The sequence below is a fragment of the Podarcis melisellensis genome (assembly GCF_964234715.1).
Source record: "Podarcis melisellensis genome assembly, chromosome: 1".
In the NCBI taxonomy this organism is placed as follows: domain Eukaryota; kingdom Metazoa; phylum Chordata; class Lepidosauria; order Squamata; family Lacertidae; genus Podarcis; species Podarcis melisellensis.
The window spans coordinates 128402311-128429510 of NC_138528.1; the positions used below are offsets into that span (position 1 = coordinate 128402311).

At 43.3% G+C, this 27200-nt stretch overlaps 1 protein-coding gene across 3 annotated transcripts in view; it reads right to left on the bottom strand.

Moving 5' to 3' along the window:
- The window catches only part of PLEKHM3 (pleckstrin homology domain containing M3), a 70441-nt gene that overhangs the window by 21031 nt on the left and 22210 nt on the right, over window positions 1–27200 (bottom strand). For all 3 annotated transcript variants that reach the window (XM_081919016.1, XM_081919017.1, XM_081919018.1), the window contains 3 exons: window positions 22236–22381; window positions 11710–11903; window positions 1436–1499 (listed from right to left, as the gene is read on the bottom strand). In XM_081919016.1, coding sequence (XP_081775142.1) covers window positions 1436–1499; window positions 11710–11903; window positions 22236–22381 — 404 coding nt within the window. The remainder of the gene's footprint in view (window positions 1–1435; window positions 1500–11709; window positions 11904–22235; window positions 22382–27200) is intronic.

Here is a 27200-nt window from a genome sequence, read left to right on the forward strand (position 1 = left end):
GAGAGCTGGACCATCAAGAAGGCTGATCGCCGAAGAATTGATGCGTTTGAATTATGGTGCTGGAGGAGACTCTTGAGAGTCCCATGGACTGCAAGAAGATCAAACCTCTCCATTCTGAAGGAAATCAGCCCTGAGTGCTCACTGGAAGGACAGATCCTGAAGCTGAGACTCCAGTACTTTGGCCACCTCATGAGAAGAGAAGACTCCCTGGAGAAGACCCTGATGTTGGGAAAGATGGAGGGCACAAGGAGAAGGGGACGACAGAGGATGAGATGATTGGACAGTGTTCTTGAAGCTACCAGCATGAGTTTGACCAAACTGGGGAGGCAGTGGAGGACAGAGGTGCCTGGTGTGCTCTGGTCCATGGGGTCACGAAGAGTCGGACACGACTAAACAACAACAACAGCTTGCAAGGCATTGATTACGAAACTGGCAACTGGGGAGATTGGCACCCCAAGTTTAGGCCACTTGCTCTTCTGCAGTTTGATTATCTGAAGAACGATGCACTTACAAAAAGCTTCACAAAGACCTCTGCTCTTTGGCTCTTCCCTTGAACCGGTTTGCTTGTTCCTATCTCACAACTCCGCCAGCAGACAAGTCACGTCTGCGATACAGGCGCTCAACAGCATTTAATGATTATTCAGCGTTTTATGTAATGCTTTTGGAACATTCAAAATCAGTTCACACACATGGTCTCAGAAATCTTTACAACGGCAATGTAAGCTAGACTAGTATTTTAAATCTCTAATTTACAGCTGGTGTTCTGAGCCTGACAGAATCATGGCCCATTTAAGGTCATTTATGGAATTCATAGATTAAGTCAGATTTAAACTGGGGTCTTCTTGGCTCACAGATAACCCCTTAACCACTTATATCGGCTCTCATTCATGAGCTTCTAACAAAATGTACGAGCTCCTTTGCCCTGTATCTTTACATCCATGTAGGCTTTATTCCAGTTAAGGACATAAAAGGTATCAGCTCATCTGCCATTAACTGTATTAATGGCAATAAATCATCATCACTGATATACTGGTTATAGATAAGAAGAGAAGAGTTTGGATTTGATATCCCGCTTTATCACTCCCCTTCAGGAGTCTCAAAGCGGCTAACATTCTCCTTTCCCTTCCTCCCCCACAACAAACACTCTGAGATGAGTGAGGCTGAGAGACTTCAGAGAAGTGTGACTAGCCCAGGGTCACCCAGCAGCTGCAGGTGGAGGAGCGGGGAAGCAAACCCAGTTCACCAGATTACGAGTCCATCGCTCTTAACCACTACACCACGCTGGCTCTTAAGCAATCTATGATTAAGGCATTTCTCTGAGTTACCATTTAGGAAGGCTTCTTGGTCTGGAAAGGCTCACCAAGACATAGCTTGACAAAATCTGTATTCACAGTATGTATAAGGTCCAGTTTCTGGACAAACCAAAGTCATTTACCTGCTGTAGGTCTGCCAAGGAGTACAGGTGGATCTGCTGAAGAAGATACTCTCTAGGGAAAATTCTTGGTGAGAAACAAGAATAAAAAGTGAGTATTTGTATAATTTTCAGAGTACAAAATCTCATACAGAAACTTCTTATAAGACGATATTTAAAACACTGAATTCTTCAACCTCCATGAGAAAAAAAAACACCCTCCACCATCATCCCAATTTTTAATAACAATATTTAGAGAATCTGCATTACTTTCACTGACCATAGCATTTCCCTCAGGCCTACCATTTCCTTCTCACAAAGGAAGGTCTTCTTTAAAACTGGCTGGCACATGGCATGATCACAGGCCACAGGATGAAGACTGCAGAGGAAAAACATGCCTCTACAGGTGGTTCCAGCTGCATCTTCCTAGAACCCTGTCATTTCCATTTTATCCCAAAGTTTGGAGAAAGACTGGCACAAAATCTGAACCATCCTGGAGACTGGTTGTTGTTTTTTCCAGTGCTGAATATTAAAGATTTTTACCCATTCACAAAATTCCACACAGCTTTAAACTAAAAACCAAATGACCTCATTTTAAATTGAGAATTAACAGTGGCATCTTAACAGATCTGTAGTTTTGTATACAGGGCTTTCTTTCCCAGCCGGAACTCAGTTCCAGCACCTCTCAGGTGGGCACCATTGCCATTATAAGAGAATGCGGGGGGGCATTCACGGTGAGTTTGGGTACCTCTTTTTCTAGAAAAATAGCACTGTGCCACTTGTCTGTTGGTTTTGCCTCCTTTTTCTCTGAACAATTTCTTGACAAGACATGGTTCTCTAACAACATTAATAACATTGAAATGACAAATATTAAATTTTGTTAGGGACATATGATTCACTTTATGATTGTAAACTGCTACAATAATAATAATAATAATAATAATAATAATAATACAGTGGTGCCTCGCAAGACGAAATTAATCCGTTCCATGAGGCTCTTCGTATAGCGGTTTTTTCGTCTTGCAAAGCAAGCCCACTGACAGTTTAGCGGAATTAGCGCTATTAGCGGTTTATCGGCTTTTATCGATCAGCTGTTAAGCGGCTTAGTGGCTTAGGAAAGGGGGGGAGGGGGAAAAACCCGCAGGAACTCGCAAGACATTTTCGTCTTGTGAAGCAAGCCCATAGGGAAATTCGTTTTGCGAAGCGCCTCCAAAAACGGAAAACCCTTTCATCTAGCGGGTTTTCCGTCTTGCGGGGCACCACTGTAATTTATTAATTATACCCCGCCCATCTGGCTGGGTTTCCCCAGCTACTCAGACATAGAAGTTCAACCTAGGTTTTTACCACAGCAAAAATAAGTACAATGTACTTATTGATGAAGAAAAACATTCCAGACCGGTATTCAAAAGTAGTTATGTCTAAATCTATCAATCATACCCAGGAAAGGAGAGTTGGAAATACCGTTCAAATATAACCAACACACACACACACACACGGATGTTTGGGGCAAATATGCTATGAAAGCAGCTTCTCAAAGTGACATTGGCAAAGACGTCAAAAGATATCCCACCTTTTTGGTTCCATAAGAAAGCACTCTATCGAGGGTGAAACGCAACAAACACATATTGGAAGCAACAAAGCACATGACCAGTAAGTGAAAAACCGTAAGAAAAGCACACTTATTCCCATTGCCATGGAAACTGGGAGAGGGAAGAAGCCTTAAAAATAAGGTCTGCCCAATTTTGTTGACTTTTTATTTTAAACAAAACTCCTATTACTGCAGAAACAGGTCTTGTTCATTTGCAATGGAAGGAAGCAGCGGAATAGCTAAAGCCTACTTCTGATGACAGCACTCCAAGTGCATTAAGAAGCTCTCCTCGTCAAAATCAAAGAGCGCATAAGGCACTCAGTGGCACTAAGATCATGTGCCTAATGGATGGAACCAGTTGCATCCAGGGTCTGAGTGCTTTAAAGGCAACCTTATGAACATCTGCACAGTCAGATGGAGGTCAATTCAGCCAGGGCATCTAGTTCAGCGCAATATTTTCTTTGAAGAAGCACCAACAAACATTGTCATTTATTCACATTGAGAAATCAGTTTAGATCTTGGGGGGAAAAACTGCATTGCAAAATAGTTTGGTTTAGAAGAACTAGCACGCTTAAACAAATATTCCTCCTTTTGCTGCAACTTTGGCACAGATTTTTTGAAACGCTTTGAGAAATATAAAAGAAGACTGAAACAAAAATCTCCGCAGCAGGGAGCCAGCAGGTTCCTTTGGGAGGAAAGGCAGGATATAAATTCAATAAATACATAACAATACAGTGGTACCTTGCAAGACGAATGCCTTGTAAGACGAAAAACTCGCAAGACGAAAGAGTTTTTCATTTTTTGAGTTGCTTCGCAAGACGAATTTCCCTATGGGCTTGCTTCGCAAGACGAAAACGTCTTGCAAGTTTGATTTTCAATGCATTCCTATGGGAATCCGTGCTTCGCAAGACGAAAAATTCGCAAGACGAAAAAACTCGCAGAACGAATTAATTTCGTCTTGCGAGGTACCACTGTAATAAAAAGGTGCAGATGGGCACGGCAATCCTTTACTCAGACATAAGCCCCACTGAGTTCAATATGACTTACTCACAGTGTGTATATGACTGCAGCCTAAAGGTGAAACGTCAGTGGGATGCAATATTCTCAGCAACAACAATGGAAGGCAACACCAATACATTAAGAACAGCAATAAAAATGGTGCAAGCCAAAGCTGTTTCAATCATCCCAAGACTTCAGGGTTAAGGACGTTGGTTTGATTACTTTAGGGCAGGTGTGAAGAACCTGAAGACCACATTACAGCTGTTGGAAAGGGGTGTGTGCCCAAACCTACAACCACACAACCTTTAAACACACAGAGAGCTCTTCCCTTCTCAGAAGGAGGTTTGGTGATGGGGATATGTACTCTGAATTCCAGACACATCCCATCGCAATCTGTCCGCTGGTGTGGACAGAAAATAGTTCAATCAAACAAAAAGAAATACGGTATTTTTTGCTCTATAAGACTCACTTTTTCCCTCCTAAAAAGTAAGGGGAAATGTGTGTGCGTCTTATGGAGCAAATGCAGGCTGTACAGCTATCCCAGAAGCCAGAACAGCAAGAGGGATTGCTGCTTTCACTGCGTAGCGATCCCTCTTGCTATTTTGGCTTCTGAGATTCAGAATATATTTTTTTCTTGTTTTCCTCCTCCAAAAACTAGGTGCGTCTTGTGGTCTGGTGCGTCTTATAGAGTGAAAAATATGGTAAATAAAAGCTTCATGGTTGCATGGAACGGGCACTGTATTTTTGCAAGCCACCAAAAAGGGAAAAGAAGGCGGCTTCCGTCTGGAAGCAACCTGAACCTTACTTTTAAGATGGAATGGTGGGAATTCCATTTTTTTTTTTAAAAAAAAAAGGGAGGGGAGGAAGAAAAGGTGAAGCCTTTTCTGGGTGAACAAATTAAGAAGTGACAGAAATAGAAATGTAGGCTTTTGCCTGTTGGTTCAGGGAGGGATTGGAGACATTACATCTAAGTGAGGAACTCGGGCACCGTGGGCAGTTTCTCGTGAGCTTCCATTTCTTTTTCACTGGCAATTAGTTTGAAGCATAACAATTGTGCAAGATCGAACCAGACATTTCATCCATCCTTGGCTCTCAGCCTTATCAGGGATGTATCTGCACAAACAAAAGGTTATCTGTGACTTTTTGACTGTAAACAGAACCCAAGATAAGGCTTTGTTTTTTGCATTTAGGGCGAAGTGGCAGGGTTTGTAGCTATGTCCCTTTGTTAAGAATAAACACTGTCCGAAGGCATTTAAGAGATGATTTGTCATCAGCTCAGAGTAATTTTTCTGCACTGAATTAAGCACTCTGACAGCTAGGCTAAAACAACTGCAAACAGACCTGCCTAAGACCTATGCAAAAAGCCAAAGTACAAAAGTGATAAGCACAGAGTAAATTCTGAAGTTCACAGCCTGCAGCTCAATGAAATCGAGGCAGGTGGGCATAAATCAAGGAACTGTTCTTATGAGGATATATAAGAAAAGGATTCAAATACCTTGGTTCTCAAATATTATCTGTTCCAGAAGTCCGTTCGACTCCCGAAACTATTTGAAAACTAAGGTGTGGCTTCCGATTGGCTGCAGGAGCTTCTCACACTCAAGTGGAAGCCGTGTCGGACGTTTGGCTTCCAAAAAATATTCCAAAACTGGAACACTTACTTCTAGGTTTTCGGTGTACGGGAGCCAAAGTGTATGAGTACCAAGGCGTTCGAGAACCAAGGTACGACTGTACTACTGTATGCAAAAAACAGTTTGATCAAGTGCCATTCTCTTTCAGAACAAATACTGCTGCTCTACCCACTTTTAGAAGTTTATGTCTAGAGTAAATTTAAGCCCAGATCCTTTAAAAAATCTGTCTGACTGTTCAGTCCTATAGGCTCGATTGTCCTGCAGCAGTGCAAACTGATTTTGTTTCTGTGCTGGACAACTAAAACAGAGCTGCCCAGCTGCTTCCCCCGCCCTCTTGCCAGACAAACAACTTTAGAGTGAAAAAGAAGCACCAGGCTGTGCCGGTGAATTGCATCCTAAGATGACCAAAAGGCTCTTAAGATGTGGCTGCTGGAAGCCCCTTCCCCACCTCTTCTGTGTAGCTTACTTGTTCTTGCTTTTAAAAAAAGATTATTGTATTAAACATTTTGGCAAAAAAAGCAAATAATCTAAAGAAGAGGTCTGCACATAAATGAAATGTCAATGTCAACAAAGTGAATCCAGAAAGCAAAGTAGTTATAACACAGAACTGATTAATCACCATCACCATCATATTTATATGCCACCCATCTGAATGGCTTGCCCCAGCCACTCTGGGCAGCTTCCAAAAAAATATAAAAACACAATAAAACAACATAAAAAAACTTCCCTACGTCCGGGTGCCTTCAGATGTCTCCTTAAAGTCATACACTTGCTTATCTGTTTGATATCTGATGGGAAGGCACACACAACTACCAAGAAGGAACCTGGAACCTCACTTTTTGCAGTGATGAAATCGCCAGAAGGCCCTCGGAGCAATAAGTTAAGTGAAGGTGAAGTAGAAACCTATGCAGACTTGGCTAATAAGATTTATACTGAGCTGGTATATTTTGTTCTGGGTTGGCTCCATCATAAAAAATTTTAAATGCTGCAGTATTGTTTCACATTTTGAATATTTGCAATTCAGAATATAATTGGTTGTTCAGAAGCATCTATTAGTGAACTTGTTTCTGTATATCTGAAAAATGAAGTACTGGGCAGGAAGTATTTAAAAGGCTAACCTTTCATCTACTTTGCCACAGAGGCAGTTGCTGTTTCTGCAGGTGCACTTTAAAAGATTGCTGCAAGCTTTTCCTAAAGTGATAAATATATGCTGGACATAGGTAGAGCCAATTTTTCAAGCAATGCTTCTGCAAGTGAAAACAATTTTGAATCTCAGTGGGATTTTTTTAAAAGGCAATCTCTTATGAAAGAAAAGGGGCATTTGTCATTTTCTAATACCCAGTGTTTTCTAATATCTCTTCTAAAATATGATCAATGCCATTATCTCCTTTGTCATACAGCAATTTTAGCAATCTTATAAGAAATTCTACATGCCATTTAAAGCTGGTTTTTGGAAAGCTGTGTTACGTCAGTCCTGCAACAAATACAGCATTTCTAGAGTCCCATGATTTTAATGTCACCTATTCTTTCAAAATCTGCAATTTTGTAAATTTGGGGCAACAGATTTCCATGAGCTGCTCCTGTGGAGAGTATGAACTTGAAAATTCCTTATGCAAATTTTCAACATGGACAGACCTGCAAGTCTGTGAAATCCCAGATTCTAAGTGGTCCTTTTAGGAAAGCCAGTCAACTTGCCTATATATGATGCTTGTGTACCATAAAATAAATTCACCTATGATCTTATTACCAATCCATGTAACATGTTTGTACATGCATGCAGGGCAGGACATAATTGTGAGTGGAATGTTGTTGTGTGGAAAAAGTCCTGTGGGTGAGATGGAGAGACTTGAAGGCCAAGGATGGTTTGGGAGGACCTGGCAAATCGCTCTGGCTGAGAAACCAACTCACCATAGCAAATCAATTACATACATACATAATTTTATCTGTATCCGCTTTTCCACAGTGCAAACCATGCCACAGGTGGCTTTCAGCATTCTACATAGCAAAAGTAGTCACAAACAATTAAAACAGTTTAAAAATACACAATTAAACTGAACATATTCCACAATAAATCACAATAGCTAAAATAAAATTACAAAAACCCAAAAAACCCTGCTGTTTAGGGAAGTTTTCAATGTATGATGTTTTATTGTGTTTTTAAGATTCTGTTGGGAGCTGCCCAGAGTGGCTGGGGAAACCCAGCCAGGTGGGCAGGGTATAAATATATTCTTATTCTTATTATATTAAAAGCAAATACCACTTCAGCCTCAAGTTCCTTATTTTGAGCAGATACTCATACATAATTTGTGGTATTAATTGTGTTGTAATCTTCCATCTTTCACCATCTATCTCCCTCTTAACCATTGGTCAGTAACACAAATCTTGGTTGAAGGGTTGTTGTTTTTCTGTTTATTACAACTTTTGCTGTAAAAGCGAAATGAAAACGTTTTGAAAAACCATCTGTGATTGCATTATCAAGTAGGAAATTAAAAGGGAATCTTAAATATGAACTCTTTTGGAGCTACTACGAGAGAGACCACTTCTGGTGGTAGTTCCAAGTTGCCATGACATGAAGGACAATCACATAGCTCTGCTGTTACTGCTAGCTAACACTTCCACTTTGCTACTACCGAGGCCACCGCAATGTTGTACCACTTTTCCTGGAGGAACTATTGAGAGAAAAGGCCCACCGAGGGCCAAAGGGCCCCCAGAAATGGCACAATGCTTCTAGATAGTTCTATTGTACTGGATAAAGCTAAGCACCATTGGATAAACTGGATAAACCACCATTCCATCAGAGCTGACAAGCGCCATGGCCTCTCTAGGATCAGATGTTACTGACTGTGACAATGCAGCAGGACGCACTCAAACTCAAGCTATTCACTTTTTTTTTTGCAAAGCACTTCTGTTTCTGTAATAATCTTAGCCTTTATTTAAATAGCCGATGCAACAAGCACCCAGGAATCATCAAGAAAAGTGATCTGATAAATCACCGTAAATACTACTTTGTTCAAAGGGAACACAGAGAACTCCAAGACTTCTTTTCGTTGTCCTACATGTTAGGCTATAGTTGCTTCGGAAATAAACTGCAACTCCAGCGCACAGATTTGGCAGCCATTTCCCCACATTTTCTGTTGTGAACTGCCCTGGGATCTTTGGATGAAGGGTGGTATACAAATCAAATCAAAAATTATTATTATTATTATTATTATTATTATTATTATTATTATTAGAAATACCCTTGTGCATTTTAACACACAAGCATAGATAGTAATGAAAACCAGTAGAAAAACAGGAGTAGACTCTTCTCTTTCCCTCAGAAGAAAGGCAATCCATGCTGTAAAAGCAACAGGGTGCCATCGTGATTAATCAGTCCGCTCTTAGTTCTCTCTGGACAGCCCTATTAACAGTTTTGTTTCAGCTTGTTTATACCATACTGACAGGACTTCAAGATGGTGTTCTCAGAGCTGCTGGTTTTTCACATAACTGAAACGAAGAATAAGTGGGAACGGGGTGGGTAATAATTTAACCATGAAAAAACAAACTCCTGGATTACCTCACGTTCTGTAGAAATGGCGATTGTGTTACAAATAAGGGCCACAAAATAGGAAATAACATAGTGGATAATCACTAGCAAGGTTTTTGTTCGCAGAACAAGAAACTAGGAAGTGTGATAAAATCTTGCACACACACACAAATTAATGAGGTTGAAACACACACACACACAGAGTGAGGCTCACACCATGAACAAAAAGATGGAGAAATGGAAAAGGATTTATCCTCATGATGAGAGTTGTTATGAAGTTTGAGGGCATGACAGACTGTGTTCGGAGAATTGTAGCTACCAATATGGTTTTATAGTCGAAGGTTAATCCAAGCTGACCTGACGACAAGATAAAATTAAGCTATGTTCTGTTACTCAAACACCTTTTAATTTAGCCCATTGGAAACCTTTTAAAATATTTTTTTCTTCCCGCTGATTTTATTGGCAGCATCATTCCATGTGCCTACCACGTCTTACCCCAACGGGCTATGCTGCAATGCTACTTTTCCCCAACGTTGATAACAATTTGATATTTTCAGTTCTTGGAAGCCCCCGAAAACCACATCCCAACTTCACCCTCCCTGCCTCCAGCACTATGTCCACGCGTCTGCTTCTTCCTCCGCCTCTAATCCTCCTTTGTTTGGGCACTTTGTAGCTCCCAGCGGTTCTTATTTTCTCAGGTTTGCTTTTGTTCCCGTGCTCTCCTGAATACCTCTTCACAGCTTCTCCTGGCCCCTTTTCCATCACCTTTTCCCATCAGCTCTGGCTCTTCATCGGCAGCCAGCATCCTCACCTTCCCCTCTCTGCCCCATGTCTCCAGGCCCTGTTGCTTTTCTCTCTTTGTTTCCTTTGATCTCTTTTCTCCGACTCTCTTCATAGACTTGGTTCAGCCCTCCCTGCCTCTTTATTTTAATCAGAACATTCTTTTATTCCCCCCCCCTTTGGTGTTAATCAAAAGCAGTAATTTCTTTCTCCGGCACCTTTTTCTGAACTGCACCCTCCATAAGCCGTCCTGCCTTCATACTAATTGAAGGAGGCACTATTACCAGTATTACAAATGAAGGATAGGGAAAAAGCAGAAGATAATGTCGCTTGTGGATGCGTGTGTAAGGGCAAGGCAATAATTTGTAAAGCATTACATGCACCCGCCTTACAAAGTTGCAGATCTTTTATTTAAAAGACAGAAAAAGCTCCGTTCAGTCCCCACAACACACACTTAAACAGGAATGTGGTTACCAGCATCTCCCACCTTCCTGACACTGACGACTTCCCTTAGCTGTTCTTGACATTTTGAACCAAGGCACTGACACAGGTTATCTCCTGAATGGCAAAGATCACTTCCCTTTCATTACTGGCAAAACAAGCAGGTGTCAATTGTCTTTCTTCCCCTACCCTGCAACAGGGCACAATTTAGGGAGGATAGCAGGGAATCATCTACTTATGTGAAAGCAAATCCACATTATTGTGTTCTGGTCACACACACACCCCACACATTCCGGCACACCACAATGTGACCAAGAGACAGAACCAAGGTACCGTTCCAGTTTTTGGCTTCCTTGGCTCTTAATTATTTCCAGCGAACTCCATGAGACAAAAGAAACATAGTTTTTAGGGGGGGTTGCGTGGGTACAAGTCTGAACTTCCCTTCCCTCCTTCTTAGGCCTTGTAAGCTGTGTTCAATTCAGAGGAAGAAGAGAAGGAGGGCACCATTTCAACAGCAGGCCTTACCCTGTTCCTTGCTCTGCCTGAGGCACTGACCTCAGTGATGGATGGGGGAGGAAAAGTCGGGCCGTAGGTGACTCCAAACCACAGGACTTTAAATGCAGTTCCCCTGGGATGCTAAGAGCTATTGCTGGATCGCCCAGCGGCAATTATATTTCAGACGCATCACTGAAATGCCTCTGCAAATGCAGAAACCCCAGCTGAGTGGGAACTCTTCCAGCAGTAGCAGCACTAGCCAAAATAACAGCCATGTTCATGTGCTCAAAGTGTGGCGTTTTGGTGCAGCTCAGTGTCACAGCACATGGTCTGCATGAAGCATTGCCAGCCTCAATCCCAGGCATCTAGAGTTGCAAAGGATCTCATGTGGCAGGGCAGGGAAAGACGGCGATCTTGGAGAATTACAGCAAGGTCAGAATACACCACGTGAGACTAGGTGGATTAATGATCTGACACAGCGAGTCAGTTCCATATGCCTTGTATGTATGTAACTTGTTCCAAAGCCTGCATATTCTATTGCTCTCTAATTGGCATGCAATGACTGCTAAGTTTACATCTGCTGCACAGAAAACCATTCCTGCTGTCAGTCTGCGGAGCCACTCTCTTCCCAATATCCTTAAGAGAAGCGCTGGTGAATCAGAGATATTTTAAGGCCATGGACCATCCAGTTGCATTGGAAGTATCCGGTTACAACACGTAGGCAGACACAACGGGCAGCACTTTAATTGCTAGGTCATGGGAACTGAGAAGAGGAAGTGAGAGACAGACAAACAGGGGAAGGGAGCCCCGAGGAAGCTTGCCTGATACCCCTTCTTCCTACCTCCTTCGCAGGTCTTCGGCCACTGCTGCTCTGCAGCTGAACAAATAGGCTCGGAGGGATTTCAGCTGCTGTCTCAGACGGACCACCGTTGTCAGTGGCTCAACATGTCTATACAGCATCGGGTTTTCCTGCTGGATGTCAATCAGGGGCTCTTCATAGACATATTCCAGGAACTCTTTGGCTTGCTTTGATACCTAGGGAAAGGGGTGGGGGTGGGGAAATCCATTAAGCTTAGCTCAGCCTCTAATAAAAACTCTAAATGCTCACAGGCAATCGATACTATCTCCTCAGCGGTGTTATACTAGTTACGCTAAAGTGTTCTGAGGTTGTAATACAACCTAATTTACCCAAATGGCTCGAGGGACACCTTTAGGCATCTGTATTACTGGGCGCTTGGATAGCACTTGGAAGGCTAGTTGGAAGCTTGAAATGCTATTCAATAGACTGTCATGAAGAGACAGAGGCTACGGGGGTGGAAACAACTGAATTCAGATATTCAGCTAACCTAGATTCAATTACTGGAAGCTTCTACAGAACAGACTGAACACACACACACACACACACACACACACACTGACTTTTAAGTGTGCATATGAATAGCAGATTCTACAAAACCTAATCTAACCTCACTGGCAAAGCCTGGATAAAATACAGTATATGCTTGATCAAAGCTCTCTCATTACCAGAACTGTATACTGTTCTTGCACCTGAAAGGCATTTGGGCTGGAGCGCTGTTTTAATTCAGCTCCTGTCCGTCCTCTGATACTAGTATCTGCCCATAAATGTTTCTATGTGAATGCAAAATAAGAGGCTCCTATAGGTTTTGAGGCATTCCACCCTTGAAACTAGCCAGACAGCTGAGGAAGGCTATTACTTTTATTACCAACCTGCCCACTCCCCAATGCCGGCTCAGATACCTTTCCTTATTTTACTCAAAACTCATCACAATCCTGCAAGAAAGGCGACTGTTATTTAATAGGATGAAGTACTGAAAGGCCGTTCACCTGATTAAGACATTCAATGGATCTTCATAGAGCAAGGTACAGTTGTGCGGAAGTAGTAATATAACCAACAGAGAGCACTACTTGGCAGCAACTTGTATATGTGTCAGGCTTGAAACAACAATAATGGAGCACTGTGCTTATGTGAATTGTCAATAGGACACAATACCTGCAGTGCTGGCTCTGGGGTTTGGGGGGTCTCAACAGGATCTTTTAACATGGAAAAGATGGGAAAAGCAAGTCAGATACTTTGTGTAAAGTGGAAAGGGGAGCTGCGGTAGTCTAGCGGGTCTCTGCTGGATTTAGGATTTAAATGCCCAACCTCCCAATCTGGAACCAGTGGAACCAGTCTGGTACGCATAACCATGCCTGATCAGGTACGTGGAAAGTGTTGGTACATCCAAACCAAAGGCCATAGCCCGCTGAAGTTATACAATGGGACCAAGTTGGAAATTGAATTCAATTCTCCAAAACCAACAATTTTGCTGGGCCCTGGAAAGCCATAATTGCGGTGTTCACAGTAAAAGCAGGATGACTTTCACTCCGCAAGCCCCCTGGAAGCTGTCTGGATCTATTGAACAACTTTATATTGAATCATACAGTGGTACCTCAGGTTAAGTACTTAATTCGTTCCGGAGGTCTGTTCTTAACCTGAAACTGTGCTTAACCTGAAGCACCACTTTAGCTAATGGGGCCTCCTGCTGCCGCCGCACCGCCACAGCATGATTTCTGTTCTTATCCTGAAGCAAAGTTCTTAACCTGAAGCACTATTTCTGGGTTAGCGGAGTCTGTAACCTGAAGCGTATGTAACCTGAAGCGTATGTAACCCAAGGTACCACTGTATTGGCTCTCCAGTAGAGCAAAAAGGGAAGATGTAAGAGTAACAAATAAATAAAAGGGGAAGCCCCAGAAAAGGGATACTCAAGTGTTTAGATCAGAGCTTTCCAAACTTTTCATGTCGGTGACATGCTTTTTAGATATGCATCATTTCGTGACACGGTAACTCAGTTTTACTAGCAAACTGCAGGTGAAACTAAACCCTTTCCAGGCCTGGGAGGAATGCAAGGAGCATTTGTGTGACACACCTATATGCTGCAGTCGGCACACTAACGTGGAAAGCTCTGGTTTAGATGTTATATAAGTCTTTTGTGCACCCAAAAAAAGACTGTTCCAAAGTCATCCAAAATTACCAACTCCACTAAACGCTTGGTGCTTACTCATAATTACACAGCTGTACATTTTAAGACACAGGTGGGACTGTAAAATGAATTAAAAGAGCATGGCTTTCCAGATGTTCAACAAGCTGCACTGAAACAGTCATTTGTCAGCTGCTACAATTAAACAGCAAAACGAGCCCATTTTTTCTCAGTAGTTTGAACAAAGTAACAAAACAAAACAAAACCTCATAATATACGCTAATCTTCCTGCACACAGTTGCTTTCACAGAAATTCCATTCAAAACAGTGAGATTTAAAGCAACTATGCATAGGACCATAAGCCAGAAAGTAATAGTGTTGGTTTAAAAGGGAAAACAGAACATGTCTCTGTTTTTACTGAATTATTATTTGAAGTGCTCAGGTTTTCCCTCTTTGTTCTCTACTTGGTCCACACTTGGTCATCTAGATATGGTGGATTTTATGCAGCATGTGGCTAGGGGGTACAAAACTGAAGCTCCTCTCTGAAGACATGAAATGGAATCGATTAAAGTGATCTTCCGGACCTTTTCGGCTTTATGATATAATTAAAAAAATTAACTGCAACACTTTTGAGTTTCAGGAAAAAAATCCATCCGATAATTGCTACAAAGTACTGAAATGAACAATGCTCAAATTAATGAAATATAATAATCCTAAGAATGAAAACAAGCTTTCCCAACACATTTTTAGGGGCAAAGTATGACCATGAAATACCAAAGTATTTCCCAGTAGTGATGTATGGAAGTGAGAGCTGGACCATCAAGAAGGCTGATCGCCAAAGAATGGATGCTTTTGAATTATGGTGCTGGAGGAGACTCTTGAGAGTCCCATGGACTGCAAGAAGATCAAACGTATCCATTCTTAAGGAAATCAGCCCTAAGTGCTCACTGGAAGGACAGATCCTGAAGCTAAGGCTCCAGTACTTTGGCCACCTCATGAGAAGAGAAGAATGGATACATTTGATCTTCTTGCAGTCCATGGGACTCTCAAGAGTCTCCTCCAGCACCATAATTCAAAAGCATCAATTCTTCGGCGATCAGCCTTCTTGATGGTCCAGCTCTCACTTCCATACATCACTACTGGGAAAACCATGGCTTTAACTATACGGACCTTCGTTGGCAAGGTCAACAAAAGGATGGAACATGAGAAAAACCCATATTTCAATCATATTATTCCGTTTTAAAAATCGGTACTTAAGTAAAGAGGAGACTCTTAACACAGCTCTTTTCCTGTCTGCTCAAAGTGCTCGACATGCAGTTCCTTTTCCATGTTATTGTACAAATCTATGAAAAGGCCAAAATGCTGCCTACTTGTGCCCTGAGGAAACTGTATTCCTTTGGGTAGAAACCCCTGATTAATAGCAAGAACCGAGCCCAGCTATAAACATGTTGAATAATAATTTAATCATAAAGTACTGGCAAAAAGCTTACATATGACTTCAATGGCACAGTTGCACATTCTGAAATACAGGTGGGACCATAAAACCAATGTAACATTATTGTTCTCCAGATGGCTAGGATCAATAAGCTGCAATAAATGCCCCATCTATTTGTCAGCTGCTACTATTATTTTTAAAAATATACAAGAAAGAATATTGTCAAGTGGCAGCCCCATCAGACACAATAAATTTGCAAAGACAACATCACAAATCTCAAAATTACAGAATGCTTCTAAAGAGAGAGAGAGAGAGAGAGAGAGAGAGAGAGAGAGAGAGAGAGAGAGAGAGAAGGGAACCTTTGCAGACATTGTTGATTTGCACTGATCTCTTACAAAAATAATACTAAAAATTGGAAGCAATAATTTGAAGATTAATAAAGACACAAAACACTTGTATGTTGTTATATAATGGTCTAACAATGGTGCTGTACACCATGAAATGAAAGACACACACACACACACATATAAACATACAGAATATAAATCTTGGTATTGCTTTAAAAACAAAGGGGCTTTTATCCACATATTGCAGCTATGTGAAAGAACAAGAAAATTTTGGAAAATATAGTATTACAGATATTATAAATGAAATGTGTAAAATTAAAACCAGAACTGAAGCTCTGCTTGCTGCATTTTGTATCTTGCAGTATTCAAATGCCAGTTCTGTACACAACAGAATGCCAACGACATTTGTTAGATTTTGGAAATGTTAAAAAGAGGCAAACAACAGAGAGAGGGTAAAGGCTTGGGACTTATTATCTCTAGTTAACTGAGCAGGTTAGCAAAAGGAAGATACAAATGATTTTGTGAAACCTGCACAGTCCACTTGCGATATAGTATTTATGCCATTGTGACAATAATATTTTGTTGGAGGCTGCCCAGAGTGGCTGGGGAAACCCAGCCAGATGGGCAGGGTATAAATAATAAAAATAAATGATGATGATGATGATTTAAATCTTTTAAATCTAACATAAATATGCTGCTCTATAAATGATTTTATAAATTAATGAGCTGTGCTATTCAGTGAGTATTATGATTATTACACTGGAAAAAGATTATTGAATGTGAATTACTGCCTGAAAGTGAATTTTTATGTTCTATGCAGAGTATTTACGTTGCAACTGTGTTCAGGTTTTGTATATTACCTTTTCTGGCAATTTTAATTGATTCTGCATGTACAAAAAACATGCAACGTAGCATTCATTAACAAGCACACTCAGGTCTCCAATGTTTACATTTGGTGGGAACATTACATTTGGGTCAGCATCACTGACCCAATAGCCAATGTACTTTAGCGCAACAAGTCTCTCCCAAAACTGGCATGAGATCCAGGTGGACAAAGATCCTCTGCTGATGTATTAATGAACGTGATAAAGAGAAAACAGATGGCTTCTAACGCTTCTCGCTCAGCCTGGCCCACAGCCAGCCTAATGCTATGGCTTAGTTTCCCCCTCAATAGAGCACGATGCCAAATGTGTTCATACCAGTTCTCAATCGAAAATTCTGAAGTGGTCTCCTGGTCTCAGCCACAGTCGTCCTCACAGCAACCAGAAGAAAAATTGTGAGGTCTCTGTGAGCCAAGCTGAGGCCTGAGAAGAAAGGCAGCAAGACCAGCCACAATGGCACAGACTGACAAGCGATCCTAGAATCTATCTATCTATCTAGGTAAAGGTAAAGGGACCCCTGACCATTAGGTCCAGTCGCAGATGACTCTGGGGTTGCGGCGCTCACCTCGCTTTATTGGCCGAGGGAGCCAGTGTACAGCTTCCGGGTGATGTGGCCAGCATGACTAAGCCTCTTCTGGCAAACCAGAGCAGCGTACGGAAACGCCGTTTACCTTCCCGCCAGAGCGGTACCTATTGATCTACTTGCACTTTGACGTGCTCTCGAACTGCTAGGTTGGCAGGAGCAGGGACCGAGCAACGGGAGCTCACCCCGTCGCGGGGATTCGAACCGCCGACCTTCTGATCAGAAAGCCCTAGGCTCTGTGGTTTAACCCACAGCGCCACCCACATCCTATATCTATCTATCTATCTATCTATCTATCTATCTATCTATCTATCATCTATCTATTTTGAGCATTTGTAGCCCACTCTTCAGCCAAAAAGGCTCCCAAAGTGGCTTACATGAAATCAAAACAAGATACTCCCTACCTGCACACTTATATTCTAATAAATAAACTTTGGCTCTATCCATTCTTTTCCTGATGAAAGGACAAATTTTAAGACCACAAAGCTAGTTTGCCTTGCTATACAAGAGTCATCTGTGTTAAAACAGAATAATGTAGTCTTTTGTATTTGGATATCGAATTAAATTTGTTAATCTTAATGGGATAATACTTGAAATGTGGTTGCATATTACATATATATATATATATATATATATATATATATATATATATATGGGTATATGAAACTTTATTAATAAACGTGTACATGTTTGTACATCTATATACAGCCATACCTTGGATCCCGAACGCCCTGGAACTTGGACGTTTTGGCTCCCGAACGCTGCAAACCCGGAAGTGGTTGTTCCAGTTTGCGAACATTCTTTTGGAAGACAAACGTCTGACGGGGCTCCCACAGCTTCTGATTGGCTGCAAGAGCTTCCTGCAGCCAATCAGAAGCCGCAATTTGGTTTTCAAACGTTTTGGAAGTCAAACAGACTTCTGAAACGGATTCCAGTTGATTTCCAAGGTACGACTGTATTGCCACATTCTTCCAGCTCATGTTAGAGCCACTGTGGCGGTGAGAGTTTCGGTCTTAGATTGGAGAGTTCCAGGTTCAAATCTCAACTTAGGCACAAAGCTTAACTGGTGACTCCCTCTCACCCTCGCCTAATTCTAAGGCTTGTTGGGAGAATGCAATGGGGAGAAGCAAGAATATCACACTGAGATCCTTGGAGGAAAAGGGGGAATAAACTGTTAGAAAGAGCTCATGGTTTCTATTCAGCCATATTTATCACCAAAGCTTCCTTATGAAACTAATCACCATCTCACAAGGGAAACGAAGTCCAAGACCTACTAAGAGCTCCACAAAGCACTTCTAGTTTGAAAAACCTGGTGATGCTTCCTCAGTGATCAATCAAGTTGTTGCAGGTTGAACTGAAGCAAATAGCCACAAAAGTAGTTGTGTGGTGTTGATCTTGGTTGTACAAAGCAACGGGGGAAGACTCTATTTCAATCAAGCTGTGAACGGCCATATGAAACACAGCCTACCACTAGTCAGATATTTTTGCCTGTGAAGTGCTTGATAATCCCATCTCCTGTCCTAGGGCAGATAGGAAAAACAGGATTTTATCAAGTTTCTGGTAGGAATGGTACCAGCATGGTAGACTGAGTTTGACCTGGTGGTCATAACATGAGCAGGTCTGAACTCCAGTTCCATAATCCCAAGAATTTGTCTCATCAGATAAAGACTCAGCGAGGATTTTTCTGTGTCTTTTTTTTAGTAAGAACAAAATGTCACGTGCACCAGGGTAAGTCAGATATTATTTTGCAAAATGAGTCCAAAGATTTTGCCTTTATAATATTACTACTTTTAATGTAATTAGTTACATTATAATTGGGAAGGATATATGGAATGAATGGGATGTGAGCTCTGCAAAGTTGTCAAAGGGGGGTTGGGGGACAGGTTAAAGGTAAAGGTAAAGGTACCCCTGCCCGTACGGGCCAGTCGTGTCCGACTCTGGGGTTGTGTGCTCATCTCGCTCTAGAGGCCGTGAGCCGGCGCCGTCCGAAGACACTTCCGGGTCACGTGGCCAGCGTGACGAAGCTGCTCTGGCGAGCCAGCACCAGCGCAGCACACGGAAACGCCGTTTACCTTCCCGCTATAAAACGGTCCCTATTTATCTACTTGCACTTAAGGGTGCTTTCGAACTGCTAGGTGGGCAGGAGCTGGGACCGAACTACGGGAGCTCACCCCGACACGGGGATTCGAACCACCGACCATACGATCGGCAAGTCCTAGGCACTGAGGTTTTACCCACAGCACCACCCGCTGGTGGCGAGTGACAGGTTACTGATGGCAGGTGACAGGTTACTGATGGCTATAAAGAGGACTTGGTTTATTAACTACATTCCTTAGAAGAAGAAATGTCACATTTCAAGACAGTTGTGCTCTTTTGCTCACAGGCATCCTGATGTGGTCAGAGAATATGACCTTTTGTCTTGTTGCCCTTGCAATAATAATAAAAAGTCTACGTCAGTTAGCAAAAGACTGAGCAAGTGTAAGAACTTTCGGGACAGAACCAATTTTGGATGAAGACCTCTGCAGCACCCAGGGAACAGAGCGAAGCTTCCCACAATTGCTCCATTCAACATTCAAAGTGTTGGTGCTGACCTTTAAAGCCCTAAATGGCCTTGGCTCAGTATACCTGAAGGAGCAGTTGCACCCCCATTGTTCAGCCAGGACACTGAGGTCCAGCTCCGAGGGCCTTCTGGCAGTTCCCTCACTGCAAGAAGTGAAGTTACAGGGAACCAGGCAGAGGACCTTCTCAGCAGTGGCGCCCACCCTTTGGAATGCCCTCCCAAGAGATGTCAAGGAAATAAAAAACTATCTGGCTTTTAGAAGACACCTGAAGGCAATCCTGTTTAGGAAAGTTTTAATGGCTGACGTTTTATTGTATTTTTAATATTTTGTTGGAAGCCGCCCAGAGTGATTGGGGAAACCCAGCCAGATGGGCGGGGTAAAAATTATTATTATTATTATTTGGTACTAGTCTGCCTATCTAGACATAACAACTGACTTTGATAAATAGATCAATTGTGAGTGTGCTGCATGTATAGATGAAATTATTAATCATTTCTTTTGAACACTGGTACTATTGCCAGTACATAAAGTACATAAAGAAGGCTGATCACCAAAGAATTGATGCTTTTGAATTATGGTGCTGGAGGAGACTCTTGAGAGTCCTATAGACTGCAAGAAGATCCAACCTATCCATTCTTAAGGAAATCAGCCCTGAGTGCTCACTGGAAGGACAGATCCTGAAGCTGAGACTCCAATACTTTGGCCACCTCATGAGAAGAGAAGACTCCCTGGAAAAGACCCTGATGTTGGGAAAGATGGAGGGCACAAGGAGAAGGGGACGACAGAGGAGGAGATGGTTGGACAGTGTTCTCGAAGCTACCAGCATGAGTTTGACCAAACTGCGGGAGCCAGTGGGAGACAGGAGTGCCTGGCGTGCTTTGGTCCAGGGGGTCACAAAGAGTCGGACACGACTAAACGACTAAACAACAACAACAACTATTGCCTTGACCTCTGTGCTTTCCTCCTCTGATCCCAGGTTGCATCCATGACGGATCGTAGCATTATACACTTTTTCTAAGATTTCCCCCGCGGCATCCAGTTAGGACAGCAAAACAGTGCGAAAATACACCCTCCAGTTGCCCTGAAGCTAGTCAGTGCAAGCTCATCCTCATTCTAAATCCTGCTGTGGTTGAGTGCCTTATATTCCTGACCCAGCACAATGCTGAATCACTGCCTCCAGTGCTTTGCTAGATTTAGACCTCTGTACACGAAGCAGCCGTGTGGGCAGGGAACGGGATGACACGTAAAACACAGTTGATATTACACATGAACAGTGAGTTCCGAGTGAACAAATGAAAACACATGCCTAGTTGTATCAACATTACCAAATAAGGCTCATGCTATGGGTGCATACATTGATTCCCCTACGCAGAATTGTTGCAGAGAAAAATAACAGGTTCACATTTTTACCCGGGAGCAGCAAGAAGAACAGGAGGTGAGAGCTCTCAATGGCTCCATTTGACTCATTCTGTGCTCTGGAGATTAAGCAGCGCCAAAGTTTCCAAAATAATTTGCAGAGGCACAGACATTTGCAGTTGGGAAGCATGTAATGAGGACTGAAACCTCACCAGGTCTCCGTGAGGCTTAATAGGAAATGTCTTGTGCACAAGTGAAAAGGGTGGAAAGCCAGAATTAAGAAACAGCCTTCTGTCTGTCAAAGCTGGTCAGTGCTTTGACATCAAACCCTGCTTTGGCTGTGATACCCAGTGGATCTCAGCTCAAGGTCCCCACAGAATTCCTCCAGATATAACGGTATCTGAGCAAGCTGTCTTGAACTTATGGTGACTTTAAGTGTCAGTCAAAGCACAGGGGAGGGTGTGCACCTTACTCAGGCTGGGCCAAAGCAGTGTTCAGCCAAGACTCCCTCTGCCACACAAGCATTGTGGGGAAGGCAGAAAAATCTCAAAATGTTCAGACGGAGGTGGGTTTATGTTTAAGACAAGGTGTCTGAGCGTTTTCCCTTTAAAGCCCTAAACGGCCTCGGTCTAGTATATCTAGCCCGGACACTGAGGTCCAGCACCGAGGGCCTTCTGGCGGTTCCCTCGCTGCGAGAAACCAAGTTACAGGGAACCAGGCAGAGGGCCTTCTCGGTAGTGGCACCCGCCCTGTGGAACGCCCTCCCACCAGATGTCAAAGAGAAAAATAACTACCAAACCTTTAGAAGACATCTGAAGGCAGCCCTGTTTAGGGAAGCTTTTAATGTTTGATAGGTTATTGTATTTTAGTGTTTTGTTGGAAGCCAGATGGGCAGGGTATGTATGTATGTATGTATGTATGTATTATTATTATTATTATTATTATTATTATTATTATTATTATTATTCCCTCTCTTCCCCCAACTCATTTCTACAGAAAAAGAAAGCTTTGCCAAGTGGTGACGAGGCTACACCCTCAGCACTATTCCCTCCTCACGGGGGACAGAGTGCCTGATGGGAACATGCTATGTCACGAGGTTGTGTGGATTCCGGGGGCTTTCTTGGAGAAGAGGACGATGGCTTCCCCCGCTGGTTTCGCACTCAGCGCAACTGTTCATATGGGCATTCGTCACTAAGGGCAGGAGAAGGGATTCCTTCATGTCCTACCTTGTATTTTGAAGTGTCCCAGTTATGAACCAGCCGAGCAGGAATGAGAAAGCTGTCGTCCACATGACAGAGGCTGCAGTAGTACCACCCGCTGTAACTGCACACCTTGGCTTTGCCATTGGAGAGGCCGATGGACCGCTGACAACCTGCCAATACGGGGGGGAAAGGAAAAAAAACAGTTTTGAAAAATGCAGGACTCTTAGCAGTATTGGAAGGAAATCTCCATAACTACACGCTGCTGTGTTTTAGTAAGAGAGTGAACACAGAACATATAATTACTTTTCAAAACAGAACAGTTACAGCTCTAAATAAATATTACCAGAATGAGAGAATGAGGCGTTTTTGATAACTGCTTGTGCGACATTTCATGCTATCCTATTATAAAATACAGTTGTACCTTGGAAGTCAGGCAGCTTAGTTCCCCGAATGTTTTGGCTCCCGCATGTCGCAAACCTGCAGCCAATAGGAAGCCGCGCTTTGTTTTTCGAACGTTTTGGAAGGCAAATGGACTTCTGGAACAGATTCCGTTCGACTTCCAAGGTACGGCTGTATAAGATTCTGAACCACACAAATCTCTAACATGTCCTCGTATGCTATGAAATAGTTTCAGGAATCCATGTACAAGCCCAGTTTCATATTAGCATACATTAGCATATATTAGCAACTGGAAGCCCAGAGCCAAAGTGGGTCTCCTAAAGCAGCGTTCCCCAACCTTGGGCCTCCAGCTGTTTTTGGACTACAACTCCCATCATCCCTCGCTAGCAAGACCAGTGGTCAAGGATGGTGGGAACTGTAGTCCAAAAACAGCTGGAGGCCCAAGGTTGGGGAACACTGTCCTAAAGAGATACTGTATTGGCTGTTCTTCCAGGGGTGGGAAAGGCGTGTAGGAAGTCTGATGACTGTGGTAACACCATTTGCTTGGCAGCCTGCTTTGTGGAATGGGTTAGGGTGTGTGAAGACGCCCGGTCCATCTCTTTCCAGCTTCTCAAAAGCACCCTTCTTACAATTCTATGATTCTAAGAACATTGGGCTTGCTTTGAAACAATGTGCTCTTAGAATGCTCAAGCTGAGAGCAAGTCACACAGATCTGGGGGTGAGGGAAAGGGGATTGTTAGAAGAGAGATCAGTGCTCAGGCACTGATTACATGTGTCCACGAAAGAAGGTTTCGTGGAGGCCCTGAACGATCTGCCATGAATGTCAGGATGCACACATTTTGCTTATCTGTAAAGTCCAGGTGAATATGCCCAATATAGGAAGGAGAATGTACATAGCTCGCTCGTACAGCCCATGCAGAAGGTCCCAGATTAAATTCTGGGCATCTGAAACGCTGAAAGGTTGTTTCTGGTCCATGGAGACAATACCGAGTCAAGATCAATCAGTGGTCTCACTCAGTAAATGGCAGCTTCCAATGTTCCTAATACATAGTGTGGGAGGAGTTAATTGGTTCAATTTAGCATCCATTCAAGCCTATCAACTTCTGCTTCAGGGTGTGCCTCGCCAAAGTTTACTCTTTTGAACCAAGAAAAGTGCCCAAATGGGGCATCCTGGAGATTCAATTATTTTGATAAATTCAAACTCTGATCTCAGATTCAGTGATGACGTGAAATTGAATGTTTGATTCCGAGCCCACTTCTCGTTTCTTCCATATTTTTTTAAACTTTGGAGTAACCATCAACGTGGCTGCAGAGTATATAGCAAGGGGAAGAATATTCTGTGAGGAACCTGACCGGGAAAAGTTGAAAACAGGAAGCCAAACAGCCATAAAAGCTTCATTCACAGAAATTGCCTGGACATTTTCAGACGTTTAAACTAGAAACCATGAGGGCTAGAAACGTGAATCTTAAAATAAAAAGCTGGAAATCCCAGAAGTCAAAGTTCTCTGCCAGGTACCAGTCAGCCCTCTACACATATGGCATCCTGAAGAAGGCAGCTCTGTCCTGCTGCTCCCTTCCTCTAGAAATCTCTATTCCTCCTCTTTGCTCTATGACCTCTCCCAAGGAAGCGATTGCTGCTAAACCTGTTTTCACGCAGCAAAGCCATTCGCTTTCCACTTGATTTGTACTTGCCCTCCATTTCCTTGACAACACATTTTTGACCTGGGTCACACAGCAGAATGCACACAAACAGCCCTGTGTAGCCGAGTGAATTGCAAAACGACAAACTTGAGGAAGAGAGAGCGAGCGGCAAATAAGAGTACAGCATCTTCCTGTCCCATTAGACACAACCGCTGAGGTTGCAGCGTTCTCCCTGCCCCAACTGTGTTGAAACTGTTCAACATCCCTCGCCTTGTGCCTGTCGCATGTTTTATTTGACAAGGACCGTTATTTCTACAACCCCTTCAAATCAAGTTATGAAAGCAGCCGATTCCTTTGATGTTAGGAGGTTCAAAGTGATGCGCGGTGACAAATGTATCTCAGTGGCAGACACCAATTAAGCTATTTGCAAAAAATAAAGAAGGGAAAGAGGCGGGAGCAGTGATACAGCACAAGGTTGAGTACCTCTGTTGCATAGAGTCTGGATTCTAAGGCTTACAATGCCATTCCTTTCTTAGACTTCCACCCCCCCCCCCTTCTTATTAACAGCATTACATTTACTGGAATGAAATGCCATTGGGTATCCCTTTCCACACTCGCCCCCACCCTCAGTACAGGATTTTTAGGGATGCAAGTGGCCCATTTTAACTTGCAAGGGCACCTCTGTTGAATCAGCAAGCAGCAGCACTCTGTTCAAATCCATACAAGAATTTTCATGGCATCAGACGTACAACATAATATTGGTTATTGATTACTAAGACAGGGGTGGGGAACCTTTTTGGTCTCAAGAGCAAGATTCTGTTTTGCTCCCAACTCCTCCTTTTCAGGGTCTTCCAACTCTCCAGTTCTATGATTCCTTTGTACATGGTGTTGTATGTTTTAGGACGCGGGTGGCGCCATGGGTTACACCACAGAGCCTAGGACTTGCCGATCAGAAGGTCGGCGGTTCGAATCCCCGCGACGGGGTGAGCTCCCGTTGCTCAGTCCCTGCTCCTGCCAACCTAGCAGTTCAAAATCACGTCAAAGTGCAAGTAGATAAATAGGTACCACTCCAGCAGGAAGGTAAACGGCGTTTCCATGCACTGCTCTGGTTTGGCAGAAGCGGCTTAGTCATGCTGGCCATATGACCCAGAAGCTGTACACCGTCTCCCTCAGCCAGTAAAGCAAGATGAGTGCTGCAACCCAGAGTCGGTCACAACTGGACCTAATGGTCAGGGGTCCCTTTACCTTTTATTACTACTACAACAGCAACAACAACAGCCGATAGAACGGACAGGAGGAAAAGGAGAATGGTGGTGAAAGCCTGAAAAGATAAAATAGGCACCAGGCAAACTTGAGGAGAAAGAAGGGCTAGGGGAACCCAGAGGAAGGCTTCCAAGGAAGATAACTTTGCCTAGAAAATCCATGGTCAGCTGGTATCACCTTTGAGAAAGCATTCTGCCACGTGCGTGAGGAGGAGGAGGAGGAAGAGGAGGAGGAGGAGGAACACCTCTTCTAGGATGACACCTGCACGCATGTCACAGCAGGCACTACCGAAAACCAGAGAAAATATTTGCTCTTCAGAATTCCTTGTGCGTCATTGTCTTTGAGAATTGCGTGCCTGGGGAAAGAGACTATCTTTAACACACTGAGCTTTGTGAGCTGCTCCGGGAGCCTGGGTTAAAAAATATATTCCATATTCCTCACGCTTGGCTTTTCAAACTTCAACAGATTCAAAAGTGCAAACAAATTCAGATCTTTAGGATCCGTTGGCTATGGTTTCTTTAATCAGGTGGCAGCTCTAAAGGGGGGCAGGGGAGGCAAGCACAATGTGCTCTCAGATAAGAGCCTGTTGCAACACACATATGCAAGTCTGTCCATGACCCTATGTGCCATCTTGCTAGGTCATCTTCTCTGCAGGCTGCGCAACATAAATTGTTGGCAGCCTGAAGACCTTTGCACAAGGCTCTGGTGACCAGTTTATGTCAACAGACAGTATTTGTGGGTTTTTCTGTGTGTGCTGCTCAGGAAGGCCATCGGAGAAAGCACACGGTACCTCTCCTGCTCATTTCTCGGTAATTACAATTGTGGTCCTGCTCTGGAAGAGGAGAATGAGATGGTCTGAAGACCACCCTCACTGCCCGGCAGACGAGAGAGGTAGAGGGCTTCACTTATGCTGTGAACAATTCTGCGCTTTGTGCATGTTCATTTGGCGCAATTGCAGAAGTCTAGCAACTGGGTAGGGACGCGGGTGGCGCTGTGGGTTAAACCACAGAGCCTAGGACTTGCCGATCAGAAGGTCGGAGGTTCGAATCCCCGTGACGGGGTGAGCTCCTGTTGCTCGGTCCCTGCTCCTGCCAACCTAGCAGTTCGAAAGCACATCATGTGCAAGTAGATAAATAGGGACCGCTTTGGCGGGAAGGTAAACAGCATTTCCATGCGCTGCTCTGGTTCACCAGAAGCGGCTTAGTCATGCTGGCCACATGACCCGGAAGCTGTCTGCGGACAAACGCCGGCTCCCTCGGCCTATAGAGCAAGATGAGCGTGCAACCCCAGAGTCGGTCACGACTGGACCTAATGGTCAGGGTTCCCTTTACCTTTACCTAGCAACTGGGTAGGAAAGCTTTCAAGCGCTTGAAAAATTCAACAGGCCTTCTTTGCCTGTGCATCCTGGCCCACCACACCAGACACAACACAGCTGACAGTGCACATAATGGACCACAGCAGCAAGAATCTGAATGCTAATAAATAGCTTGTACAATGCCCTGGTACAGACAGGCCTGCGGTGTTTCACACAGAAAGGTTCTGCCTTTTCCCAATCCCATTTTCCTTTCCCCAGCCTCCCCCTCATATCACGGGCAGTGGAAGGAGAGGTGGAATACATATGTAGTAATAAAAATAAATAACAGAAGGTCTCCAGAGGTCTCTCTTATTGCTGGCCAAGTTGCATCA